Genomic DNA, 22488 nt, shown 5'->3' on the forward strand with positions numbered 1-22488 from the left:
TATAAATACTCTTTTTTTAACTAAAAATAATCTATAATCTTAAAATAAAATAAAAAAATTCTTTCAGTTTAGTAATAATCAAGTTCATATATATAATCCCTGTTACAATATCTTTTATTTATTATATGTATACTAATATTCATTTAATTTATGAAGAAAAGGAAGAGAACATAACTAAAATATGTTTATAAAAACTGCAGAAACAAAACAATAACTTCACTGCAAAAATAATATATGAACTTAATTAGAAAGACAAAGTCCAGGAAATTTCATACATAAAAACTGCTGATTTCTGCCAAATGTTGCTTTGCTCCATTTGTGCTTTCCTGGTGTCATATGATAGTTTTCTCATTCTCTCTTCAAGATAAACTACATACATACATACAAACATATCTATATGCATATTACACCTTCACTTCGGATCGATCTACAAACACCTCCTCCCTTCGGGGGCGGTTTGCATAGAATATCCATAGTACAAGGCAAAGCATCACACCGATCGATATGAGAACCAGTCCTGCATTTACCGTCCGAAGATTGTACTCTAGTTTTGGACAGTATTGAGTTGTGATGGACGTGAAAGTTTCCCGAACAAAATTGCAATCCTGCAAAGCTCAACAGCAGCGGAGCGTAGTGATCTAGAGCATAACTCACATTAACAGCAACCACCAGTTGCCTGTACATATCGGGAGTAATCCTCCCGACGTCGATGCATATCCCAGACTCTGAGACTCTACATTCGTACTTCAGCCACACCTGACATTGTAAAATAAGATAACATACTTGAGATGCAGTCTAAATTTAGTGTAGCATGCTTATGAAAAAGGAAAGCATTATGATATCAATGTCCACTCACAGATGAAGCATTCATAAATGACACCTCTTGCAGACCGCATGATTGACTCTGGTGATTGGAATCATAAGGAGCACAGAGATACGGCATGAGAGGACCGGACTGATTGTAATAAGAGGGTTCACCCGGCCACTTGTTGGAGTTTGCAGCAGAAGATATAGCTGTGTTGACTACATTTACCACCTGATTGATTACTTCCTTGCTCTGATAAAAGTGTTTGATTTGTTGTCCGTTCGTCGACACAGGGAAGGATATTGCTAAGAGCTGTCTCTGCCTGAGGGTTGTCAGCCCATTCATTCATAGCGGTACAAGTATCTCCTATGGCACTGCAACAATAATTTACTCCCAAAATTACTCAATAAGCTGACAATATTCTACTAAACATAACCAGACAGAAACAGTAACCATCGTCCAACGCAAGGAAACATAGCAAGTATCAATGGTTTGTTAGATGGCGAGATATAAGATATGGACACAATAGTCACTTTAATTTGTAGTTTTAGGTGTTCTCCTCTTCACACAGAATTTCTTTTTGTCTAATAGTTAATGATGACCAAAAGGTAAAAATATTATAATGTGAAAAATGTATCTATTTGAGGCACTTACTTGTTAAGAATGACAAAAATTCCACAGAGAATGAAAGTTACAGCCACAAGCAACCACCCACTCAGAATAAATCTAGTCATAAAATAAAAAGATTATTCAGGAAGGGATCCCAAATGGAATAAGAAGCATTCATGTCAACATATCTTAAAAAAAGTTACTATGATTATAGAACTTACATGTAGATTGCATGCTTATGTCCAAGGATAGAAAGTGCTGGGGAAGAAATAAGACATAAAAGGCAAGTGAGTTAGGTATGCAAACAGTTAAATATATGGTATGCAATTTTCAGAAAACTCAATGAAAAAATGAAATGGAAGAACACAAAAAGCAGGGGTTGTATATTCTCCCAAATATGACACAGACTACAAGGCTACGTACCAAAGCCAAGAATTGACAACACGAGCATTACTGCTGCCACCACGATTAAAGCAGCCCTCCTAAAAGAGAAATAAAAAAAATGCCCTTTAGAACATAAAATGCAGTAAATGGAGACATGAAACAAAAATTGAAGGCGCGATTGCGTACACATGATTGAAAACTCGCTTGATTTTTATAGAGTTTTCAGTTGTTTTCTCTGATAGTGTTTCAGCTGCATCATTCAAATCTGTGTTCAAATTGTCAATTTTGTTTTGAACATTAGATGGCAATGAGAACTGGTCCACATAGATTGCTTTTCGCAAGAGATAGATAATCAGTGACATTCCTCAGAATTTGAATGGTGAAATCTGATTGATTGACAACAAAATGTAGGGTGTGAAAAACTTCATCATGAAATTCATCCTGTCCAACTGAAAGAAGAATACACCCAGTCCTGGTAGAAATCATTAAAGAAATAGGAAAAGAATTAGCACATGAATACGACTACAATCAAGTGGGAGTTAGAAAAGAGTTAAATCAAATTCAGATATTCTTCCACTTTTGGAACCCCTCATGCAACCAGATCAAACCCAAGGCTCCAACAACCACATTAACAACCCTTTCCACGACAATAAGTATTTACAATGAACCCTAGAAGGTTGATCACATCTATTTATATTAATCCAAACTTATACAATTATGTTAATTTAATAAAATTGCCAGACAGAGAAAGACATAAAATTTAATAAAAGTCAGCAATAATATCTATGACATTTTCAGAACTGACTATAAAAGCAATCACATAAAAACAAATGACGACGGAAACTGATGAACAATTGAAATTTAAATATAATAATCAAATTATGCAACTAAAATAAGAAAAAACCTTTCATGAAAGTTGATAAGGCTCACAAAATTCATAGATGCAACATAAATTAGCTCTGTTCAAATATTAATATCACTAAAGCAGCAGCACTACAAATAATTGAAAGGATTGGATTTAAGGATCAGAGAATTACGAAGCAACACAGGTGAAAACCAGCAAAAATATAAGACAAAGACTCCTTGAGAAAAATGAATCTTTGCCTTTAACGCCCTTCTGCCATCCGCAGCATTGATGTGCACCGAATGCCAATCCAAAGAGCACAAACCACACCAGTGCGAGAATAAATCCAAACGCACCAGTAAACCCAACAGACTGGAAAAGAAAATACAAAAATAAACAACAGAATAATACAAATCCAGACAAGAACTAGAACATGAATAAGAAATCTTAAACAGAAAAACACAAATGTAAACAAGCATCTAGTTAGGTATGAAGAGAAAGATTTAAACACACGGCCAACCAACAATTACATAGATAATATTCACAAGTGAAATATACAATATAAGATAAATAAATATCCTTCATTGCAATGAGTGTGAAATGATCAAGGAAGTTCACAAATTTGGCAGTTCAGGTTAACCTATCAAATCAAGTTCTTCCCACAGTGCTTCTAAATATTGGACTAGCAGATGATACCAGTATATATATATATAAGGGGTAAAGGCCCGTGAAATAAAACTTTTTACAATTTATTTGATGCACATATCAAACCAAGGTAATGCCCTCAGGATCAAAGGCACAGGAAGAAAAAAACAAAGCATATGGGGGTTGAAAACAAAAGACAAACAAGATACCGGGGGTGTTTTAGATCTAAATCCCTGATCCTTAGAAGCCAAGATTCAACAAAAATAAACTGCACAAAACGAAAAACACAATGAACCAGCTACAAATAATAATAAACAATGAAGAAAGAATAAAATAGTCTTCCAAAACAGTGTCCATGCCATTCACCACCCACTTAGAACATCAGAAAGAATCAGTCAAAAATGTGAGTTTGCCACCTATCCCTCCACTCCAGGAAAGTATCACACAAGTTGAGCTCCATAAAAGAATGGCTTGTCAATCGTTCATTGACAACGGTAGTGGTATACATAATGAAATAAAAAATCTCGGTCTTCAAACAGAGATACCAAAGATACAATAGCAACAAAACACAAACATTCCAACAACTCTAACAGAATATAAAACAAAACAATCCTCCAAGACACATCCAAGCCAAAAAACGCAAATTAAATAAAAATAAAAAATTTGAGAAGAAAAAGAAAAAGAAGAAGGTTTGGACTTTGAGTTACTCACAGCCCAATAGTGCTTGTTAGTGATGTCCCATCCATCTCTGTACATCCTGAAACGGTGCAGTATATCAGGCCTCTTCGTCCTCTTCTCAGCCAAAACCAAAGGGAATCTTGAGTCGGGAGCCATCGCTCTCGGCCCCGGTGCCACATCTGGAGTAAACTTGAGAAGCCCCTTCGTCCATGGCGTCAAATTCCCACCATCTAAACCACAAAAATCACAAAAATTAAAACTTTTTTAAACAATCCGTCACTGCAAAACTTCCGATCCCCAAAAAACAAACACATGAACATAAAAATCAGTAGGAAAAACGAATGCATCCAGCGAACCACAAAATGGAAACAAAATGATCAAGGGGAAAAAATCCAGGAGACCAACACATCAAGCAATGCATCACCAAAAGACCAAAAAGATCAAATCTTTCGCTCACACACCTATCCCTAACTTCTCGTAAACCATCTCTCCATCACCGGAAGAACTCCCGGCGATGATGGCGGCGGAAGCCACCACAAGAACCAACAAAGACGCATCGAGGATCCCCATCCTCAAGCCAGAGATTCCTACTACTCTACAACACTCCCAAAATCCATCTCTAGATCGGAACCAGAGCTAGGGTTTCGATCAGGGGACGAAGGAAGAAGAAAGCCGATCACATGGAGAGTCAGTGAAGAGGGATGGAGTGTGAGCGCGTTATAATAGAGAGAGAAAAAAAGCGAATTAGTTGTCTTTTACTCATAAATGCCCCTCGAGATGGCAGATATTACAATATTGCCACAACCTTTTATGTTTTGTGATTGAGAGGGACGTGGAGAGATGGCTACGGGTTTGGGGCCACTGAGGGTAATATAGTAGTTATGAGGTTGCATGAGGGGTAATTATGGAAATAAATTTACGGGAGGCACGCCTCGAAGTTGGGAATCAGAGGGTTGGTTATTGGGACATAGGGTTCGAGAGTGTGGATGGGACATTAGGGAGGTATGTGACGTGGCTAGTTTTTCATTGGAGGAATTGAGGTTTGGGGGTGACGTGGATGATGAGGGTGAGAATTTGGGTATCTTTTGATTTGGTGAGGATGGTTTATTGGTTTATTTACCGCGGGAATGACGCGGGAATTGAGCGGATGGAGTCTGGACTTTGAGATTCGTGTAGATAAAGGTTTATGATAATATACTCAAAATATATATATATATATATATATATTTTTTAACATGTGCAGTGAGAGGAACAGAAAATATATGTAGTTTCGGTGGTTTAATAATTTTTAAAAATAAATTCCCTCTTGTCATATAATGTTAAAGTTGAGTGAACATTATTTCTCTTACAAAGGATTCATATTAAGATTTGTAAGTATTGTTAATAAACAGTATTAAATTCTAATATATAATGTATGAACAACACTGATAAATAATGCTACAAAACAAAATTTTAAATTATTATTTTTTATGTATTTTATGATGAGTTGTCAGTGATAAAATAATTTAACTTATTAGTAAATTATATATATAGTTTATAAATTAGGTTATTGCCTTATGTGATCATAATCAACCCAAATATCTATATATATAAACAGTTAATTTTCTTATGTTTTAAGTAATAGAATGGCTTCTTTTTTTGTTAGTAAAAGACAAACAGGAGAAGATACAAGACAAACTGGCTACAAATTAGGTTCTAAAGCAGAGCATGGTGGGCTAATAAAGCATGGAACTTTAAAAAAAAAATAAAGCAATTACTTTAATTAAAAACACAGGTAGATGGATCCACTCCATGTTGATTGAAAGAAAGAGATTAATTAGGAAAAAGTGCATCATGATAACCTCTCACGTTTTTCCAAATCTAAGTTGGTAGGTACTAAAATGCACCTAAAAAAATATGAAGATTAGTTTTAATTAAATTGTGGTTTAAGTTATGGTGGTAAGAGTGGGGCACATGGTGGAGTTGGATGGGGTTTAGCTTAACTTATTGGTTGAACTATAGTTTGTGTTTTGGCATATTGACACAAAGCATGGGACAAATGGAGCACAAATTGGCCGCAACGCTGTCTATGATATATATATATATATATATATTTATTATATAATTAATTAAAAGACAAAACATAGCATTTTGGGTGTAATATATTTTAATAGAGACTCAATTTTTTTCTTAATAATATAAGCCACTACTGCATTATAAATAAAAAAAAGTTAAATAAATTGAAGTGAAGAAATAACAATTAACACAAAAAAAATATGGCATTAATTAAACACACTAGAAAGACTGAGGGACAACCAAAAATTAATTATTGAGGATGAATTGTCTATTCTATACTACACTAGAATCTGTGAGTGGTGAGTCATGTTGGCTTATTTCAGTATTAGGGGTCAATTTAGTGAATTTACCAGAATCTATGGTTAAGAGCCCCAAGGCAACAAAATTCAAGCCAATTCTGTCTGTTAATACTTAATACTAAATTTCATTATTTAATTTTTGAATTGCATTATGAAGAATTTTTTTAAAAAGTACTGTATAAATTTTTAAAAGAAATAATTGGATACTGCACAACCTATTGTGGTGTTGCTGAGATTTAGAGAACTAAATCACTAAAAAAAAATTTCTCTCAAACAAAAGCATAATCTAGTGATACCCATTCCGTATTGAATTTAAGAGGTCTTTGAGTTTGAATTTTTCAACTTGTAATATACAGGGCCTTTTGTAGAAAGTCTGTGTGAGAAACACTCACTTTCCCTCTAAAAGTTATATGATAGAAAGAATTTATTTTCAGAAGATCTACAAATCACTGAAAATGAGTATATTTTTATACTTATTTATCCATTTAATTACCTGTGTTTATCATTTTCATTAACAAAAAAAAAACTTTTTTTACCTTTGCAACATGCAACATATATATATATATATGTACTCGATAAATGTTATAAACAAATTTTATAGTTTTATTTTTTAATTTTTATGAAAAAATAAATACTTAATAAAAGCTACCAATCAATTTAAAGATGCTTAATGGCTGCGAATTATTTGGGAAAACAAATAAAGATGCAAAGCTATATTTGGCAACATAATATTTTTCAAAGAAAAACAAATTGCAAAAAAATAAAAAATAAAAAATAAAAAATAAAAAATCTGACAAGTATCCACGTGCAAACACGTGAGTTTTAATGTGAGAAGAGGAGGGTAGGGTGGGCAAAGAAAATAATAAATATACATGATTTGGTTACAATAGTCAACAAATGCCGACAAGATATGATGTTGATATTTCATGACACCCTCCACGTCTCAACTTCCATGCCCATCACATGCTCTTTTTTTTTTTAAAAAAAAAATTACTAAAAAAACAATTCTTTCTGAAAATACAATAATTCATATTTTCCTCCTGATTAAGGATTAATAATTGTGATAAAATTCATATATATATATATATATATTTTACACCCAAGAGAGGAGGAAGGGAAAAGAAGGGACGCGGCAAATCTGGTGCGGGATAGTCGGAAGATCTGGTGTGAAACGGTTAGATCCAGCAGAAATGACTGGAATCAAAAAAGTGTCAGCGAAAAAAAGACCTGTAGGTGAAAATCTGGTGCGTGTGAATTTTTTTTTTTCACAAGCTAAAGAAGAGCAAGGAAAAAGAAAAGACAAAGGGGGAATGTGTACAATTTTAAAGATCTATAAAGAAAGGGGGAAAAAATCAAAGGCTATGCTATGAAATTTATTTTTTTAATAAAAAAAAATAGAATATATACAATAATAGTGGAGAAATAGTATCTCAAATTTCAAAAATATATTGTCAGAGTTATGATTGATTTTCTTATGGACCATGAGACCCTAAATTTAAGGGAACACATGTCAAGTGTTCAGATCATAAGGGATAGAATTAATATATAGTATAGATAGATTATAATCCACTTTTTTTTGCTAATTAAATGAAAATTTTACTTTTCATTTTAAGAAGATTCCTTTCTTATGTCATGCTTTCATAGATTCAATTTGTGGAAATATAAGATATTAAGATGAAGTTGTCTAGACTAAAATGCATAAAATTACAAAAAATATGAAATATATAAAGCATAAGGTGATGAATTAATATATATATATATATATATCTCATTATAGAACAAGAAAAATTAAATTCAATCATATACATAGTCAAAGATGGAGAATTAAATCAACATTTTTTTCACAAAAGTTAACAAATGATAAAAAATAAACAGGTACAAAAATGCACCGATTACGTGATTTGACTGATTTTCTCACACAAAACTTTTATAGAGACTTAAAAAATAAATTATAATCTGAGAGGTTCGGAACTCGAGACCTCAATCGCGATAGTACCATGGGTAACTGCGGTTCCTACTATATCAACATTTCAAGCTTATGACCAGTTAAAAATCAACTAAAACTCATCAGTGAATTTCATGAGAATGGAAAACATTGGATACCATGAATGAATGAAAGCCTCCAAACTCTGCCATTGTTCCCTAGGGACAAGAATATGAGACAATCAAGGGCACACACGATCCCACATATCACATATGTTAATGTCATACTAGGCTTACTAGCTGGGAAAAAGATCAAACCGAAAGCAAATGAATGACAAGAAACAAAATTCATTCATTCATTCACATTCATTAAATATAGAATATATCTGCATTTGGTCTATCAAAATCAAAGGTATTTAGTCATCAATTTGCTTTTGTTTTCCATTGAGTTGAAAGAGTGGATGACAAAGGAACAAGATGCAGAAGAAAGAATGGAGCTGAAGGAAAGAATAAATGAAAGACTAACTTTGATGTGATAAAAAGACGTGAGAAAGTCATCCACTAATAAGTCACAGATCATTACTTAGACTTTATGATACAAAAATCAAAGTGGAAACATGTCAACATAATCTAAATCTACTTGCTGTGGAAGAATTTGGAGGTCATTTTCCAAAGAAAAGATGGTGGATTCCAAGTATTCCTAATCTGGACAACTATAACCATTTGCAGTAGTCTATTTTTAATGTGTACTATTCATATGTCCGGATTGAAAAGAAAATATATTGATAGAGTGCAATGAACTGACCACAACCCAGGTGAAATTCAGTAATACGCTTACGGGAAGGCCTGACGATGCTTCAGTTCTTCGTTGTGATTTGATTTGATCTTTACCTGCAAATTTGTTATCCTATTATATATCTGCAACCAAAGTTTCTCCAATACAATGAGTGCAACTTTAACCTGAGATCAATTCTAGATAAATTGAGTGAAAACATTCAAAAGCTTTGAAAGAGATGCCTGTTACAGTGACAATGAAGGAAATTACTAGTTTGAGCAAATACATAGGCTAATCAAGGATAAGAAGTTAGAATTATACTATACATTCAGGATGAAACATATTGCAGAAATAAGACCAGATCCTGAATATATCTGTCACATATTTCTAGTCTTTCACTACAATTCATCGGTCAGTGTTCTTTTATACATACACACATCAAGAGATCATGCCTTAGAACTAAGAAGAAAGTGGGAATTTTTCATTTTTTAGCATAGCTTCAACTGCCAAGATAAGAATAAAGTGTCAAGTCGCTTCCTTTTTTTCAGATCTATACAATTTAAAATATATGTGAATTTCAAATGATAGGAAAAAATATATTAACAGTCCTCATAAAAAACCAAAAGCCTACATCACACACAACAATCACATCTTTTCAAGCAAGTGGTGAAGGCACTGTCGATTTTGTCAAGTTCATGATTCATTCCTTTACTATTATGGCACATTCACAAGAGGACATATATATATATTTATATCGGTTGTCACTTGACACAAATTATTTATTTGACTGAATACATGTTTTTTCCTCTTACTAGTTGTGTTTGTTTACCACTTAGGCCAAGGAGATAAGAAATAACTAACTATGGATTCTACGTTAGCACAATAAAAGACATTAAAGATTAAAGCCCAGTGACATTAGAATCCCAATGTATTCCTTTATCCTTATGAAGCTATTGCTTCACACGGAAAATCTGACATATATACAACATAGGTGAGCTGGGCATGATAAGTATAATAGCTTTCATGGCATGATAATATACGTATATCTCACTTAAAATATCATCACTGTAATCAAGAATCTGGAAACCAGAATGCAACAAAGATGAGCCTCATATGACAGGTTTTCATGCTTATGCATGTCTAGAACACATGGGAAACAACAAAGATGAGGATCAAATGATAGATTTTGATGCTCATCTCTAGAACACATGGTAGACATCAAAGACAAGCCTCACATGAATTGATATGCTTTGATATTTATCTCTATAGCAAAGGGAGTACCTGTTCTAATGAAACCAACAAGAAAAACTCATTTTATTGGCAGCCAAACAAATGTATGTTCTGGTGAGGGAACAACATCATTTAACAAAATAAATATATTTTTATGATTTTATGGTGCCTCTGTTTTAAACTGAAGAGTTTATGCATAGTCCTCAATTTAGGTTTTCCGAATATTTGCCCATAAGACATGTTCAAATTTTGTCTATTCAAACAGACAAACAAACAATTAACAGTAAACCAAGTAACGTTCAAACTTCAACCCCACAATCTGACAAAAAAATAAATAAAATAAAAAATAAAAATAAAACCCCAGGATTAGATAACATTGGATGACATAAAAGAACAGATGTCATAGCTTTAGCCTGAAGGTCCTCAACACAGCATTGCTAATAAAGTCTTCTACACCAGTTGCATGGGAACATCATCATAATTTTAAAGCTTAAAAATCCAAAAATAACAAGATCGGCAGCCAACAGTACATCCAAGTAAAGCAGATTTGAAAAGAATTTCTTTTAAAAAAAACAACAAATTAATTAAACGCTTCACCATTCACAAACATACAAAGAACTCAAAGTCGTTTACATGCAAAGGATTTCATCCTATGATTTCAACAAATAAAAATAAGATGAGAAGCACCACCAAAGCATTCAATTAAACAGAAAGAGACAAGAAAGGAAGACATCATATGCATTCAAATATACAATCAGCATATCAGATTTATAAGCAGAATTTTCATGGAAAAACTCATGAGACCCACTTTAATTATCATCCTGGTACAATACAGCAATGAGGAACAATACAAATTGTCCACCTCTCTTCAGTTTAAGGCTTAAATTCAGTCACATTCTCTGTTTCTGTTAGGCATATGAAATCTAGCGCAATAAAGGACTAGGGAAAAAGAGGGGAGAACTATAACTTCTCTTTTAGTAAGTGAATTGAAGTATACCTCTCCGGCTCTCAACCCTTGTTCTTCACTGTCACCCCATCCTCACCGGCGATGATCACCGAGGACGCCAAACCGAGGAACATCCCATGCTCTACAACACCAGTAAGCCTCAGGATCTCGTCGCTAACCTCATTGAGATCTCGAGTTATGCCATTCTCAAAGTATAGGTCGACGATGTAGTTGGAATTGTCGGTCAAAAATGGCTCCTTTTTCTCGTCTCCAGTCATCCTCAGCCGAGCATCGAACCCGCATTCTCCGGCAAACAGCTTCTTGAGCTGCCCTAGGGTGTAGCCCCAGCAGAACGGGATAATCTCGACGGGCACAGAGTTTCCACTGCAGCCAAGACGGTCCACCATTTTGGAGTCATCGACGATGACAACGAAGCGTTTGCTTGCGCCCTCAATCATCTTCTCGCGGAGAAGAGAGCCACCGCGACCCTTGACAAGGTTGAGATGTGGGTCGACCTCGTCGGCACCATCAATGGAGAGGTCAACGGAAGGGTGCCGATTGAGGTCGGAGAGGGGGATACCTACGGATAAAGCGTGCGCCTCAGTCTTCTTCGAGGTGGGGATGCCAACGATGTCATGAAGCACGCCGCAGCGAAGGAGATCGCCGATGCGGTCCAAAGCGTGGACGGCGGTGGAGCCAGTGCCGAGGCCGAGGACCATGCCGGGCTTCACAAGGTCAACGGCACGGTGGGCGGCGATACGCTTGAGTTCATCCTGGGAGGTCGGCGCAGCTGGGAGAGGTTGGGGCTTGTCGCCAGGGAAGTGGAGGTGGGGGAATGGGGTCACAGTTCCTAGGGTTTCGCTTTGGGGGCAGATGGTGCGCATTTTGCTTCAATGCGATGTGGGACAACTCACTCGAGCTAGGGTTTCTTATTCTTAAATAGAGCACCGGAGAAGAAGAAGAAGAAGAAGAAGAAGAGGAGGATTGACGTCTCATTTTGATGAAAGGTTACAACAGGATATGTTATTAACACCTAATAATTTTTGAACACGTGTCTTGACTGTTGACGTGGCGCATTTCTACTTGATTGGATTTTTGGTCTGTGTCTGAGAGGTGTTGTAGCTTAAAATTCTTCTATTCAGCCGGGGCCACACGGAGTTCTGGGAACGGTTTGCAGGATCTCCTGTTTGGGAACAACTACAGTTGACGTATCAAACGGTTCGCATGTGTTTTGGATGTCGATCTTGAGGTAAATCTACGGTTTGCACGGGGTAGATGAGCACGATGCTGTTTGCAACGAAACAGGGAAATTATGGGGCCCAGCGTATCGCAGCCGTGTATTGAGAGTTCCAGCATGGTGAGGTGGCATTTCTCATACAGTCGGCATGGCGCGGCGCGAATCATGCCGCCATCATGATTCTGATCCGGATCTGGATCTGAATTGATTCAGATCCGAATCCGATAGTATAATTCGGATCCGGATCTAAGAAGTTAATCTCGGAGCTCCGCTAACGCCAGGTTTTACATTTTCCCCATCTTCCCGTGTTTATTAGCGTAAGCCTCATCAGCCGCCGCCGCCGCCGCCGCCTCCTCCTCGTTACGCCATTGCTCGAGCTTCATCCTCTCCTCCAATGGCGTCCTTCCTCCTTACCTTCCCCTCCTCCTCTCCAACCCCTCGTTTATCCGAAGCTAACCCCATTACGCCCTCATCCCGCATTGTTCGAGCTTCACCGTCTCCTTCAATGGCGTCCTTTCCTTTTTATGTACCCCTCCTCCTCTCCAACCCCTCGCTTATTCAAAGCCAACCCCATTAGGGGATCATCTCGCAAACCCTTCACTCGGATCTCCTGCTCTTCGGACTCCTCACCGGCCAAAGCCACTACATCGTCCAAGAACCGTCGTCCTGCCGAGGAGAACATTCGCGAGGAGGCTGCGCGGCGCGATCACGCTAACCCTAGTAATGGCCATGGTCTCTCGGCTTGGTATGTCCCTTTCGGGGCACAAGAGGATGGCGAAGAACGCTACTCGTTGGATGAGATCGTATATCGAAGCCAATCTGGTGGACTTTTGGACGTCCGCCATGATTTATCGGCTCTGAAGAAATTCCCCGGCTCCTACTGGCGCTCTCTCTTTGACTCCCGCGTCGGCCACACCACCTGGCCTTATGGCTCCGGCGTCTGGTCCAAGAAGGAGTGGGTGCTCCCCGAGATCGATGGCGAAGACATCGTCTCCCTCTTCGAGGGCAACTCCAATCTCTTCTGGGCTGAGCGCTTCGGCAAGGATTATCTCGGCATGAACGATCTCTGGGTCAAGCACTGCGGCATCTCTCACACCGGTTCCTTCAAGGACCTAGGCATGACCGTCCTCGTTAGTCAGGTCAACCGCCTCCGTCGCCGCCTTAAGCGTCCCATCGTTGGCGTCGGCTGTGCGTCCACTGGCGACACCTCTGCTGCCCTCTCTGCGTACTGTGCCGCAGCTCGCATCCCCGCTATTGTTTTCCTTCCGGCAGATCGCATCTCTGTCGCCCAGCTCGTTCAGCCAATCGCCAACGGCGCCACTGTGCTCTCCCTCGATACTGACTTCGATGGCTGCATGCGTCTCATTCGCGAGGTCACTGCTGAGTTTCCAATCTATCTCGCTAACTCTCTCAACTCGCTGCGGCTCGAGGGGCAGAAGACCGCCGCCATTGAGATCTTGCAGCAGTTCGATTGGGAGGTTCCTGACTGGGTCGTTGTTCCTGGTGGCAACCTTGGCAACATCTACGCCTTCTATAAGGTAATCGAATTACCTTCAACTTCACCATTTGTTAGAGTTTCGTTTTCTTTTGGCTGATCAAAGGTGGCAACTTTTTGTTAGGGTTTTGAGATGTGCCGAGATCTTGGGCTGGTGGACAGAGTGCCACGCCTTGTCTGCGCACAGGCGGCCAATGCAAACCCTCTCTACCTCTACTACAAGGCCGGGTGGACGGGATTCCAGCCTATCACTGCAAGCCCAACCTTTGCCTCTGCCATTCAGATTGGTGATCCAGTTTCCATTGATCGTGCAGTGTTTGCTATTCGATCCACTGATGGTATAGTAGAGGAGGCCACTGAAGAGGAACTCATGGATGCCATGGCCCAGGCTGACCGTACTGGCATGTTTGCTTGCCCACACACAGGTGTTGCCCTTGCTGCTCTCATTAAGCTGAGAGACAGTGGGGTGATTGGTCCTCATGACCGGACTGTAGTTGTTAGCACCGCTCATGGTTTGAAATTCACACAGGCCAAGGTTGATTACCACTCTAAGGAAATCGTGGACATGACTTGCCGTTATGCCAACCCACCTGTGAATGTGAAGGCAGATTTCGGCTCAGTGATGGACACCTTGAAGAAGAAGCTTGCAGGGATGTTGTAAATTAATTGGTATGTGTTTGATTATTATCTTCTCCATTCCTTTTCTGATTTGTAGGAGAGGGCTAGTTTTAAGTTGTTCTTTAATTAGGGCTGGAGTCCATTCCATGTTTTCAGTCATAATACATAATACTAGTATGCCTTGCAATTGTGTTTTTAATGAAATTTTATGCCAAGGTTTTCATTATTCCTCTTTGTTGGTATGTTTATGGCTGTTGTGCTTCATAATACTAGTGTAGATGATTCATGATGTAATCAAAGGGCTTGCTTTTATAATTTCCAATCCCTAACACTTACGGCCAAGCATCTCAATGTCAAACATATTATTTATGAAATTTAGAGTGTTGAATCAGCCAGGAAAGGCTTGTTTTTTATGTGAATTTCTCATAGAAGGATTTGTTTTAATTAGGACATTTTGTTTAATTTTAAATGTTAATGGGTGATAGATTATCTCTCCTTTTCGAATGGCATTTGCTTCCTACATTGGACTCCACGGTTAAGACAATGTGTCGACTTGATATCATTAGGACATTTTGAAACTGAACAAGGAGGTGCGATTATTAATGTTTTTTCAATTCTTTTTGGAAGGTTAAATTCTATGGACTTTACAATGCTAAAATTAAATAAGCATTTAACACAATTCAATCTCAGATCCAATTGCAAGGCTTAGCTTATTGTAATAGATCAATATGTCTAGTTAGAAAAGGAAGTTGAGGTAGGTGCCATGGTGGATTAATATTTGAAAGAGGAGTTTGTATTGTTTAAACTAATTGATTACACTGTTTTACAAGGGCACTAGTGGTTTGAGTTTAGGCCACAAGTCGGTGACTTATGGATGTTTAGATTGTAGCTTAATTTAAGTCATGGTAGATCCATTAAAACTGTTTTCGATTTCCTAATGTTTCAATTAAATGGCACATATCTGGCTGATTAAATTTCTAGCAACTCTTGCTATATGGTAAATGGTCACTTCTGACAAAATCACTATTACTGAGAACTCTGAACAGCATTGATATGTTCCTAGCCAGGTAGGTAGTTGAAATGACAGAGCTTAGAAAGAATGAGGATGACTAAAAGAGAAACAAATGTTGATAGATATATTACTTGATATCAAGAATCTAACCTCACCTGATGGAGCTAAATGTTTAGTGAGGCTTGTATTGAATGATGCCAATCTTAAAATCATAAGTTTATAAATTGAGTTGGTTCTGGAAGTGGGGCAATTTAAGAAAGCACCCTATTGAATGACAATATGATATAGGTTGATATTTCATAAAAAAATTTCCAGTACATATATCAAGCTTGTTTAGTTTTAGTACTGTAATTACTTTCATTCATAACCATAGATGATTGCATGATGGGTGATGAAAACATGATCTTTTTCCATCTTTATACCCATTCAGCTATAGTAAATGCAATTTATAAGTGGACCCTGCAAATCTCATTTAATAAATTCCCTGCCAAATCTAAGTGATATCCTTTTCATTTTGTTAATTTTAACCAATCTGATTTTGTTTGTTTGTTTGTTTTTCAAACCCTCCAGCTCGCTCAGTGCTAATCTTGTCACTCACTGGATGGAGTGGCTTTCAAAAAAGAAAGAAAAAAAAAGGCTGCTGTAAGTCACCTGCTTTCTTCCTTGTGTCTTGATCTGACTATTGTCAAGGAGGAGACAAGCTTCTGAGGCTTAAGTGCTGGAATTCGTCTGTTTCTGCGAGGGTGTTTGTGAAAGCACTCAGGAGGTTAGCTTTCAAAAAGCTTTGCTCGTTAGTAGGATTTGTCTCATTTCAGTTTGATTCCCTCTCAATTGCCCTGCAGTGCTCCTTATCCCTGAAATCTTGTATGCACCTATAGATCTTTGTGGATCCTAATTATTGGTTGGATTGCATGTGTTAAGAAGTGTGATTCCTGTATTTTGTTTCATTCATGGGTGTGTTGCATACCAAGTGCTTGTAGAAATGCCTTGCTGCTAGTGTTGTTTTCTTTTAAAGCTTTAGTGATTCTTGCTGTAATGTCTGGTGGTTTAATTAGTCCTGTCCAGTGCTTGAGGTCGAGATTCAGAGTATTTGTTGTTAATTATATAGAGTTTTTTCCCCTCCTGATTTTAGTTGTTAGTTTTATCTGTTTGAAACCACATTTTGTTACTTGAAGTTATAAGTGTTCTTCATCCATGCTAGTTCTTGCATTGATTTTTGTCTAGTTTCAATTCAATTATTCCTTGAAATGCATTCTTTTGTTAAATTGATGATTGATGCTTGTGTGTTGAGTTAAATCTCTTCTTTAAACATTGCATTTGCTTGGTTCTTAGCGGCCTCTGCATCCTCTTAACAATCAAATCCATTGTTTTATTCAAATTGTTATTTGAATTTATGTTTATCCTTTTTCACACTTCTAAATTCATAGCTCCTGGAACCTTATTCTATTGGAACCTTCAGGAGCTTCTTGAGTCTCCTGCAGAAATGCTCTAAGGTGCTTTGTAATCTGATTTCCAGCTCAGGTCCATTTGAAGGCATGTAATCTTCCCCTTTCTTTGTCATTAGAATCAAATAATTCAAGGGCTTAGCATGCTTTGAGATGTTCTTTTCTTTTGAATTCACTTAACTTCTACTCTTATGAGTTGTCCCATTGATGGCTGATGTTTTTGTTGTTGTTGTCGGTGGTTTTCAACTAGTGCCAGGATATGTTTAAGATGTCTGATGTTTAGAATCTCTTGTTGCAAGCACTTCAGTCTTGCAATTCCATGTGAGCGTCTATGCTTTTGTTTTTGGCTTGGTTCTCAGATTTAGCAGTTGCATGGTAGAATATTGTCTTAATTAGTAGCTTCAGCAGTAACCATCCCCCGGTGAGAAGTCCTTGGTGTTTGAAGTGATGAGTATTTTCCTATTAGTCAAAAACCTGTTTAAAGCCTTCGTAAAAGACTAGATACCCATGTGTTGGATGTGTTAGTGGCCTCCTGGTTTTTGCTTCAATTGTTGTAAACTAATATAGAAAGCTGCATTCCTTTGCATCCTATGGAAATAAAGTGTAAGAATTTGATTTTATGCATACCATGCTGATATCTGTTGTGCTTGCAATGGTTGTTTCTTTATTGGAAGAGTGTTGGTGGGTGATGATTTGGCTGTTTTTGAATGCTGATTAGTGGTGGTTTTCTGAAAGCTTGTATAGTAGATATATGATGTCAGTAAGGGCCTGAGAGAAGCAACATGTTGTTTAATTAGACCATCAATTATTTTTGACCGGTTGTGGGTGGTGATTAATTCGAACCCCTGACACCGTGGTCAATGTGTGATTTTGCCATTGATCTTATTCTCAAATTGGTTACAATATTGTTTCACTACCCTGATGGTGTTAAACTTCAGAACATCAGAAGAGGTTCTTTGGCTATTCCAGCCATCTAGTTTTTAAGTCACTGTTTAGTCATGAGCGTATGAGGCTATTATATACTTTAGAATTAGAGTTTAGGTTACTTTCTCACTCCTCTAAATTCTGTTGCCTGTGTTGGAATGTAGGGCATTCCAGTGAAGCCGTCGTGGTTTTGGAGATATTCTTGGATGTTAGTGAGGTAAGTGAATCCACATATAAGTTAATATATTAATTTGTTATGAAATTTCAGCTATTTATTTATTTACATTTATTTATTTATGTATTTATTGATTGATTTTGAAAATAATTGAAATATTTTAAAAAGCGGGATCATGCTATTTTATGTATGCATGTCAGTTTGCACCATTTCTGCTCAAATAAGATCTTGGAAATTTTTGGATTATAATTCATGTCAAATTCTTCGGTTTCAGAATGGAGAAGTTTGCATTGTTAACTCAGTAATTATGGGCGTCTAGTTTGACATTTTGGAACTTTGGCGTCAAAACAAGAAAAAAACAAGAAAAAAACTTATTTTGTATAATTATTCTTAGTCTTCAAATGGACTATGCGCTAACTCTGTCAATGGGATCAATTACTGACCATGTCAGCATGAAACTTCTAAAAAAATATTACTATAGTTTCATACTGGTTTGTTGGTGAAACAATAACGGTCTTTGATATACTCTGGCCCGAGTTATCGGGAGTAAATAAATGAACTTTTGTATTTTGGCTTAGGCCATCGAGAGTAAATTAATAACCTCTGATATTTTGGTTTGAGCGCTATTAAGGTTAAATAAATAGATATAGTAAAAGCTTGGAAGATAGGATCTATGATATTTTACTGTATATGTTATGTTCATGCTATATTTTATTTTGATGCACTGAAGTATGGATTTTTGGTTATTTCTTGATTCTTGAAACTGAGTTTTTTAAACTGTTGTACGATTTTAATTATTATTTTTAAGTGGATTTCTTACTCCTTTCTAGGCTGCCAAGCTCATAATCCTGTATATGACTTTTTTCAGATCAAGATCAAGATGGACTGGTGGGTGACTTAGCGGTGATTATCGAGTAGCAAGCGTATTTTCAGGCTGGAATAAGTTACTTGAAAGTTTTTTTTTTTTTGGAAACCTTTTATATTCCGAAATTTGTCGTACTTTTATATTTGAAATTTGTGGTTTTATTAGATTGTTTAATCCGCTATGAGACTGATTTTGAGAGGGCCTAACCGGGCTGGATTTGGTGCATGACATTATAATTTCTGTGTTAGTATTTGAAATTGTTGTATTGAGTACTATTTTGGTGCTGCTTACCAAATGGTTATTTTGGTGCTTATTTCATATTTGAATGATATATCATCACCCTTGATGCTAGAAAGAATATTCTCCTTTTAAAGTGTTATGTTGTGTGTTTTCATTTGTTTTATGTATTTATTTTGAATTGTTTGTTCACTTCGCAGCTGAACACCTTGACTGTAATTATTTGCAATATGTAGTTTTTCTGCTGGAGAATCCCAGGTACATCAACATATTGTTTGTTAAGGTATATTATTTATCTGAATTTTTGAAGTCCATCAAATTTAAATTAAAAATAATTAAATAAGATGTTATTTTTATTTATTATTTAATTTTCAAAATTTCTTATCTGGAACTGAAATGGATGCTGTGATAAAACAAAGAGTACAAAATTTTTTCCTGAGCTGGATGTGGACCCTTGTGTTTGGATGGTACTGTACATATGTAGCACTGCATGAGTTTTGATTTTTGTTTGTTTTTTTTTCAAGGAGAAATTTCATACTTCCATACAAATATTCTAAAATAATTATTAAAATTTTGTTTTAGCCAACAAACCCCACTCCTTTGTCTCCTTAATACAATTTCACATTCATGTACTAGACAAGATAAAATATATATATATATATATATATAACTTAAACAATAACATCAAACACATTACAAACAACCACAACATTTTAAAAATAAAATAAAACATACACATCTCTACAAACACAAAAAGGATAGCTACACCCTCTAAGGACTATAGCATAAAAACTCATCAAATATCAAGGACTAGCAATAAATTTTCCCCTCCACAATCCACTATAAAAGTAAAACATAGACTCTCATTAATCCCTCATCAAACATCAATTCAATGGCATCTCATTCCATCCTCCTCATAACACTACTACCACTAGTAGTTACATTAACACTAGCAAACTTAGTCTATTTATGTCAATCAATGGATCCGGACCCAATTGAAGATTTTTGCATAGCTGACCTAACCAAGATTGGTGACACGTTGAGCTCTAATTATGGTTTTCCATGCAAACCCTTATCTCAAGTAACGTCAGAAGACTTTGTTTTCTCTGGCCTCACTAAACCAGGCAACACCAGCAACCTTTTTGGCTCCGTTGTTACTTCTGGCAATGTTGATGTTTTTTTCCAGCTGTCAATACACTTGGTCTCTCTGCCAACAGGGTTGATTTTGCTCCCGGCGGTGTTCTTCCGCCGCACAGTCACCCTCGTGCCACCGAACTCATTACTATCATTCACGGTATATATATATATATATATATATATATATTTGTTTGAATTTGTTGTTCGAAAATAAATGTTTTTTATTTATTATTATAATTTAATTTGGATTAATAATAAATATTAATTAATATTAAAAATTTTAAAATTTTTAATATAGTTTCGTTTAATAAACAAACTTCTAAATTACATAAAATTATTCATTTTTATCCTTTCCTGTTATATAGCATGATTTACTATATATATCATTCATGAAAGTATCGATCGATCACATTAAATAAAGTACAATTTAGATATAATTCAAAAATAAATAACAATTTTTTTTTATTAAATATACAAATTTATATACTTCTTTTTTTCTATTAACTTGAAACTCTTTTAGATTAAATCAGACTCATATGACACCAATATAATATTATTAATTACTCTATATTTGTTTTATCAGGTAAGTTGTTAATCGGAATAATAACTAGTAATAACCAAGTGTTTTCGAGAGTGGTAGAGAAGGGAGAAGTTTTCGTCGTACCGAGAGGGCTTTTACACTTCCAATACAATGTCGGAAAAAACAAAGCTCGAACTTATACGGTGTTTAATAGCCAGAAACCCGGTGTAATTAACAGTCCGATTGCACTCTTTGCATCGCTTCCTCTCATTCCTGATGAAGTTCTTGTCAAGTCCTACATGCTTGATACAAACCTTGTGCAAGTGATCAGAGACAAGTTTGCCCCTGCTAGACAGCCACTAAAGTGAGGACTTTTTCGATTATTTGGGAGAATGCAAAGGTTATTTTGGGACATTCAATTTGTGTTTTATTTTCATGTGGTTTGGTTTCCTATGTTATTTTTTATTTTATTTTTTTGTGACTATAGAGTTTTTAATTTGTATTGATGCTCTGATGTTCCGTTGTGATTCTTGTGAATGTTATATTATGCTTGTCATTATTTTGGTGATTATAAACTAAAATAGGTCAATTGTAGTAAGTTTTTTAATTTTTTTTAATAGCCAAAATATGTTTCAACACATATAAAATTATTAATATGATAGTATTTTATTTCATTCAAAACTCAATTCTAAAAGTACTCCTATTTTAACCTGGTGTTTCTTCAGTTGTTGTCAATGGTGAAAAAACTTTATTTTGATTAAATAAGTAGGTAGATAACTGTGCTCCAAAAAATCTATGACCAAATCTTTTCATTGCCTTGAATAGGCAGTTTGGTACAATCAAAGATCTCATCCATCTCACTCAAGAGTCCTGGTTCAAATTTGACCATGATGTGTTAGCAGAGCGGGTTACAAATCTTGGACTTGTGGTTCACGGAGCTGTAGACACCAAGAAGTGGTCTCTTACTTCAAACGGAATCTTTTCTGTCAAGTCTCTTTACAGTTTTCTCATTCATGGTGACGTCACCTGTGGAATCACCAACTTAATTTGGAACTCCCCGTACCCAAAGAAAATCATTTTGTTTAACTGGCTCGTGTGGGATAATAGCATTCTTACTCTGAGCAACCTCGCTGCTAGAGGTTGCAATAAACTTCCAACAACTACTTGTGTGTTGTGCAATGCGGATATTGAAACTGTGGACCATTTGTTCCTCTTGTGTCCTTTTATTATTAGATTGTGGTCTTTCCTTGCAGCTCGCTTTCGTTTTCCACTCCATCCTCGCTCAGTTAAAGAATTGTGGGGGAGTTGGCGAGCTCTTATTCCAAAACCCTTCAAAGATGCCGTGGACCTTGTTATGAGATCATTATTGTGGAATGTTTGGCTTGAGAGAAATGTTTGAATTTTTAACAACGCTTATTCTGTACATCGGTTTGTGATGTTGAAAGTTATTTATATGTTCTTGTCTTGGATAATTGTAGTGCCAGATGACAAAAAAGCAAAATTAGAAAGGTCTATGTCTGCGGGCAAGTGTAGTCTGGAGTTCCTTGGTGGTCAGACAGGGGTTGACATTGTTTTGACAGAGTAGTTCCTCTTGACAGTGTGGTCTCCAGTTGCTCTTTTTGGGTTTGAG

The 22488-nt window shown here is 36.4% G+C and overlaps 3 protein-coding genes across 3 annotated transcripts; 1 reads left to right on the forward strand and 2 right to left on the reverse strand.

Annotated features, from left to right (window-relative positions):
* Positions 1–205: 205 nt before the first annotated feature.
* Positions 206–4661, reverse strand: LOC120259084. The gene is given in 12 exon segments (XM_039266621.1): positions 206–608; positions 610–756; positions 857–1063; positions 1065–1179; positions 1460–1531; positions 1636–1672; positions 1838–1896; positions 1985–2127; positions 2129–2270; positions 2836–3014; positions 3999–4195; positions 4427–4661. Coding segments are annotated over 12 exon segments (1611 nt in total). The 5' UTR covers positions 4536–4661; the 3' UTR covers positions 206–404.
* A 6301-nt stretch (positions 4662–10962) lies between these two features.
* On the reverse strand, positions 10963–12124 carry LOC120258372 (probable ribose-5-phosphate isomerase 2). The gene has a single exon (XM_039265744.1). It carries the CDS (start codon positions 12075–12077, stop codon positions 11256–11258), a length of 822 nt encoding a protein of 273 aa, XP_039121678.1. The 5' UTR covers positions 12078–12124; the 3' UTR covers positions 10963–11255.
* Positions 12125–12717: 593 nt separating this feature from the next.
* Positions 12718–16181, forward strand: LOC120258371 (threonine synthase, chloroplastic-like). Its single transcript, XM_039265743.1, has 3 exons — positions 12718–13968; positions 14050–14594; positions 16126–16181. Exons 1-2 carry the CDS (start codon positions 12955–12957, stop codon positions 14584–14586), a joined length of 1551 nt encoding a protein of 516 aa, XP_039121677.1. The 5' UTR covers positions 12718–12954; the 3' UTR covers positions 14587–14594; positions 16126–16181.
* The last annotated feature ends 6307 nt before the right edge of the window (positions 16182–22488 follow it).

This window comes from Dioscorea cayenensis, chromosome 4, assembly GCF_009730915.1.
Source record: "Dioscorea cayenensis subsp. rotundata cultivar TDr96_F1 chromosome 4, TDr96_F1_v2_PseudoChromosome.rev07_lg8_w22 25.fasta, whole genome shotgun sequence".
In the NCBI taxonomy this organism is placed as follows: domain Eukaryota; kingdom Viridiplantae; phylum Streptophyta; class Magnoliopsida; order Dioscoreales; family Dioscoreaceae; genus Dioscorea; species Dioscorea cayenensis.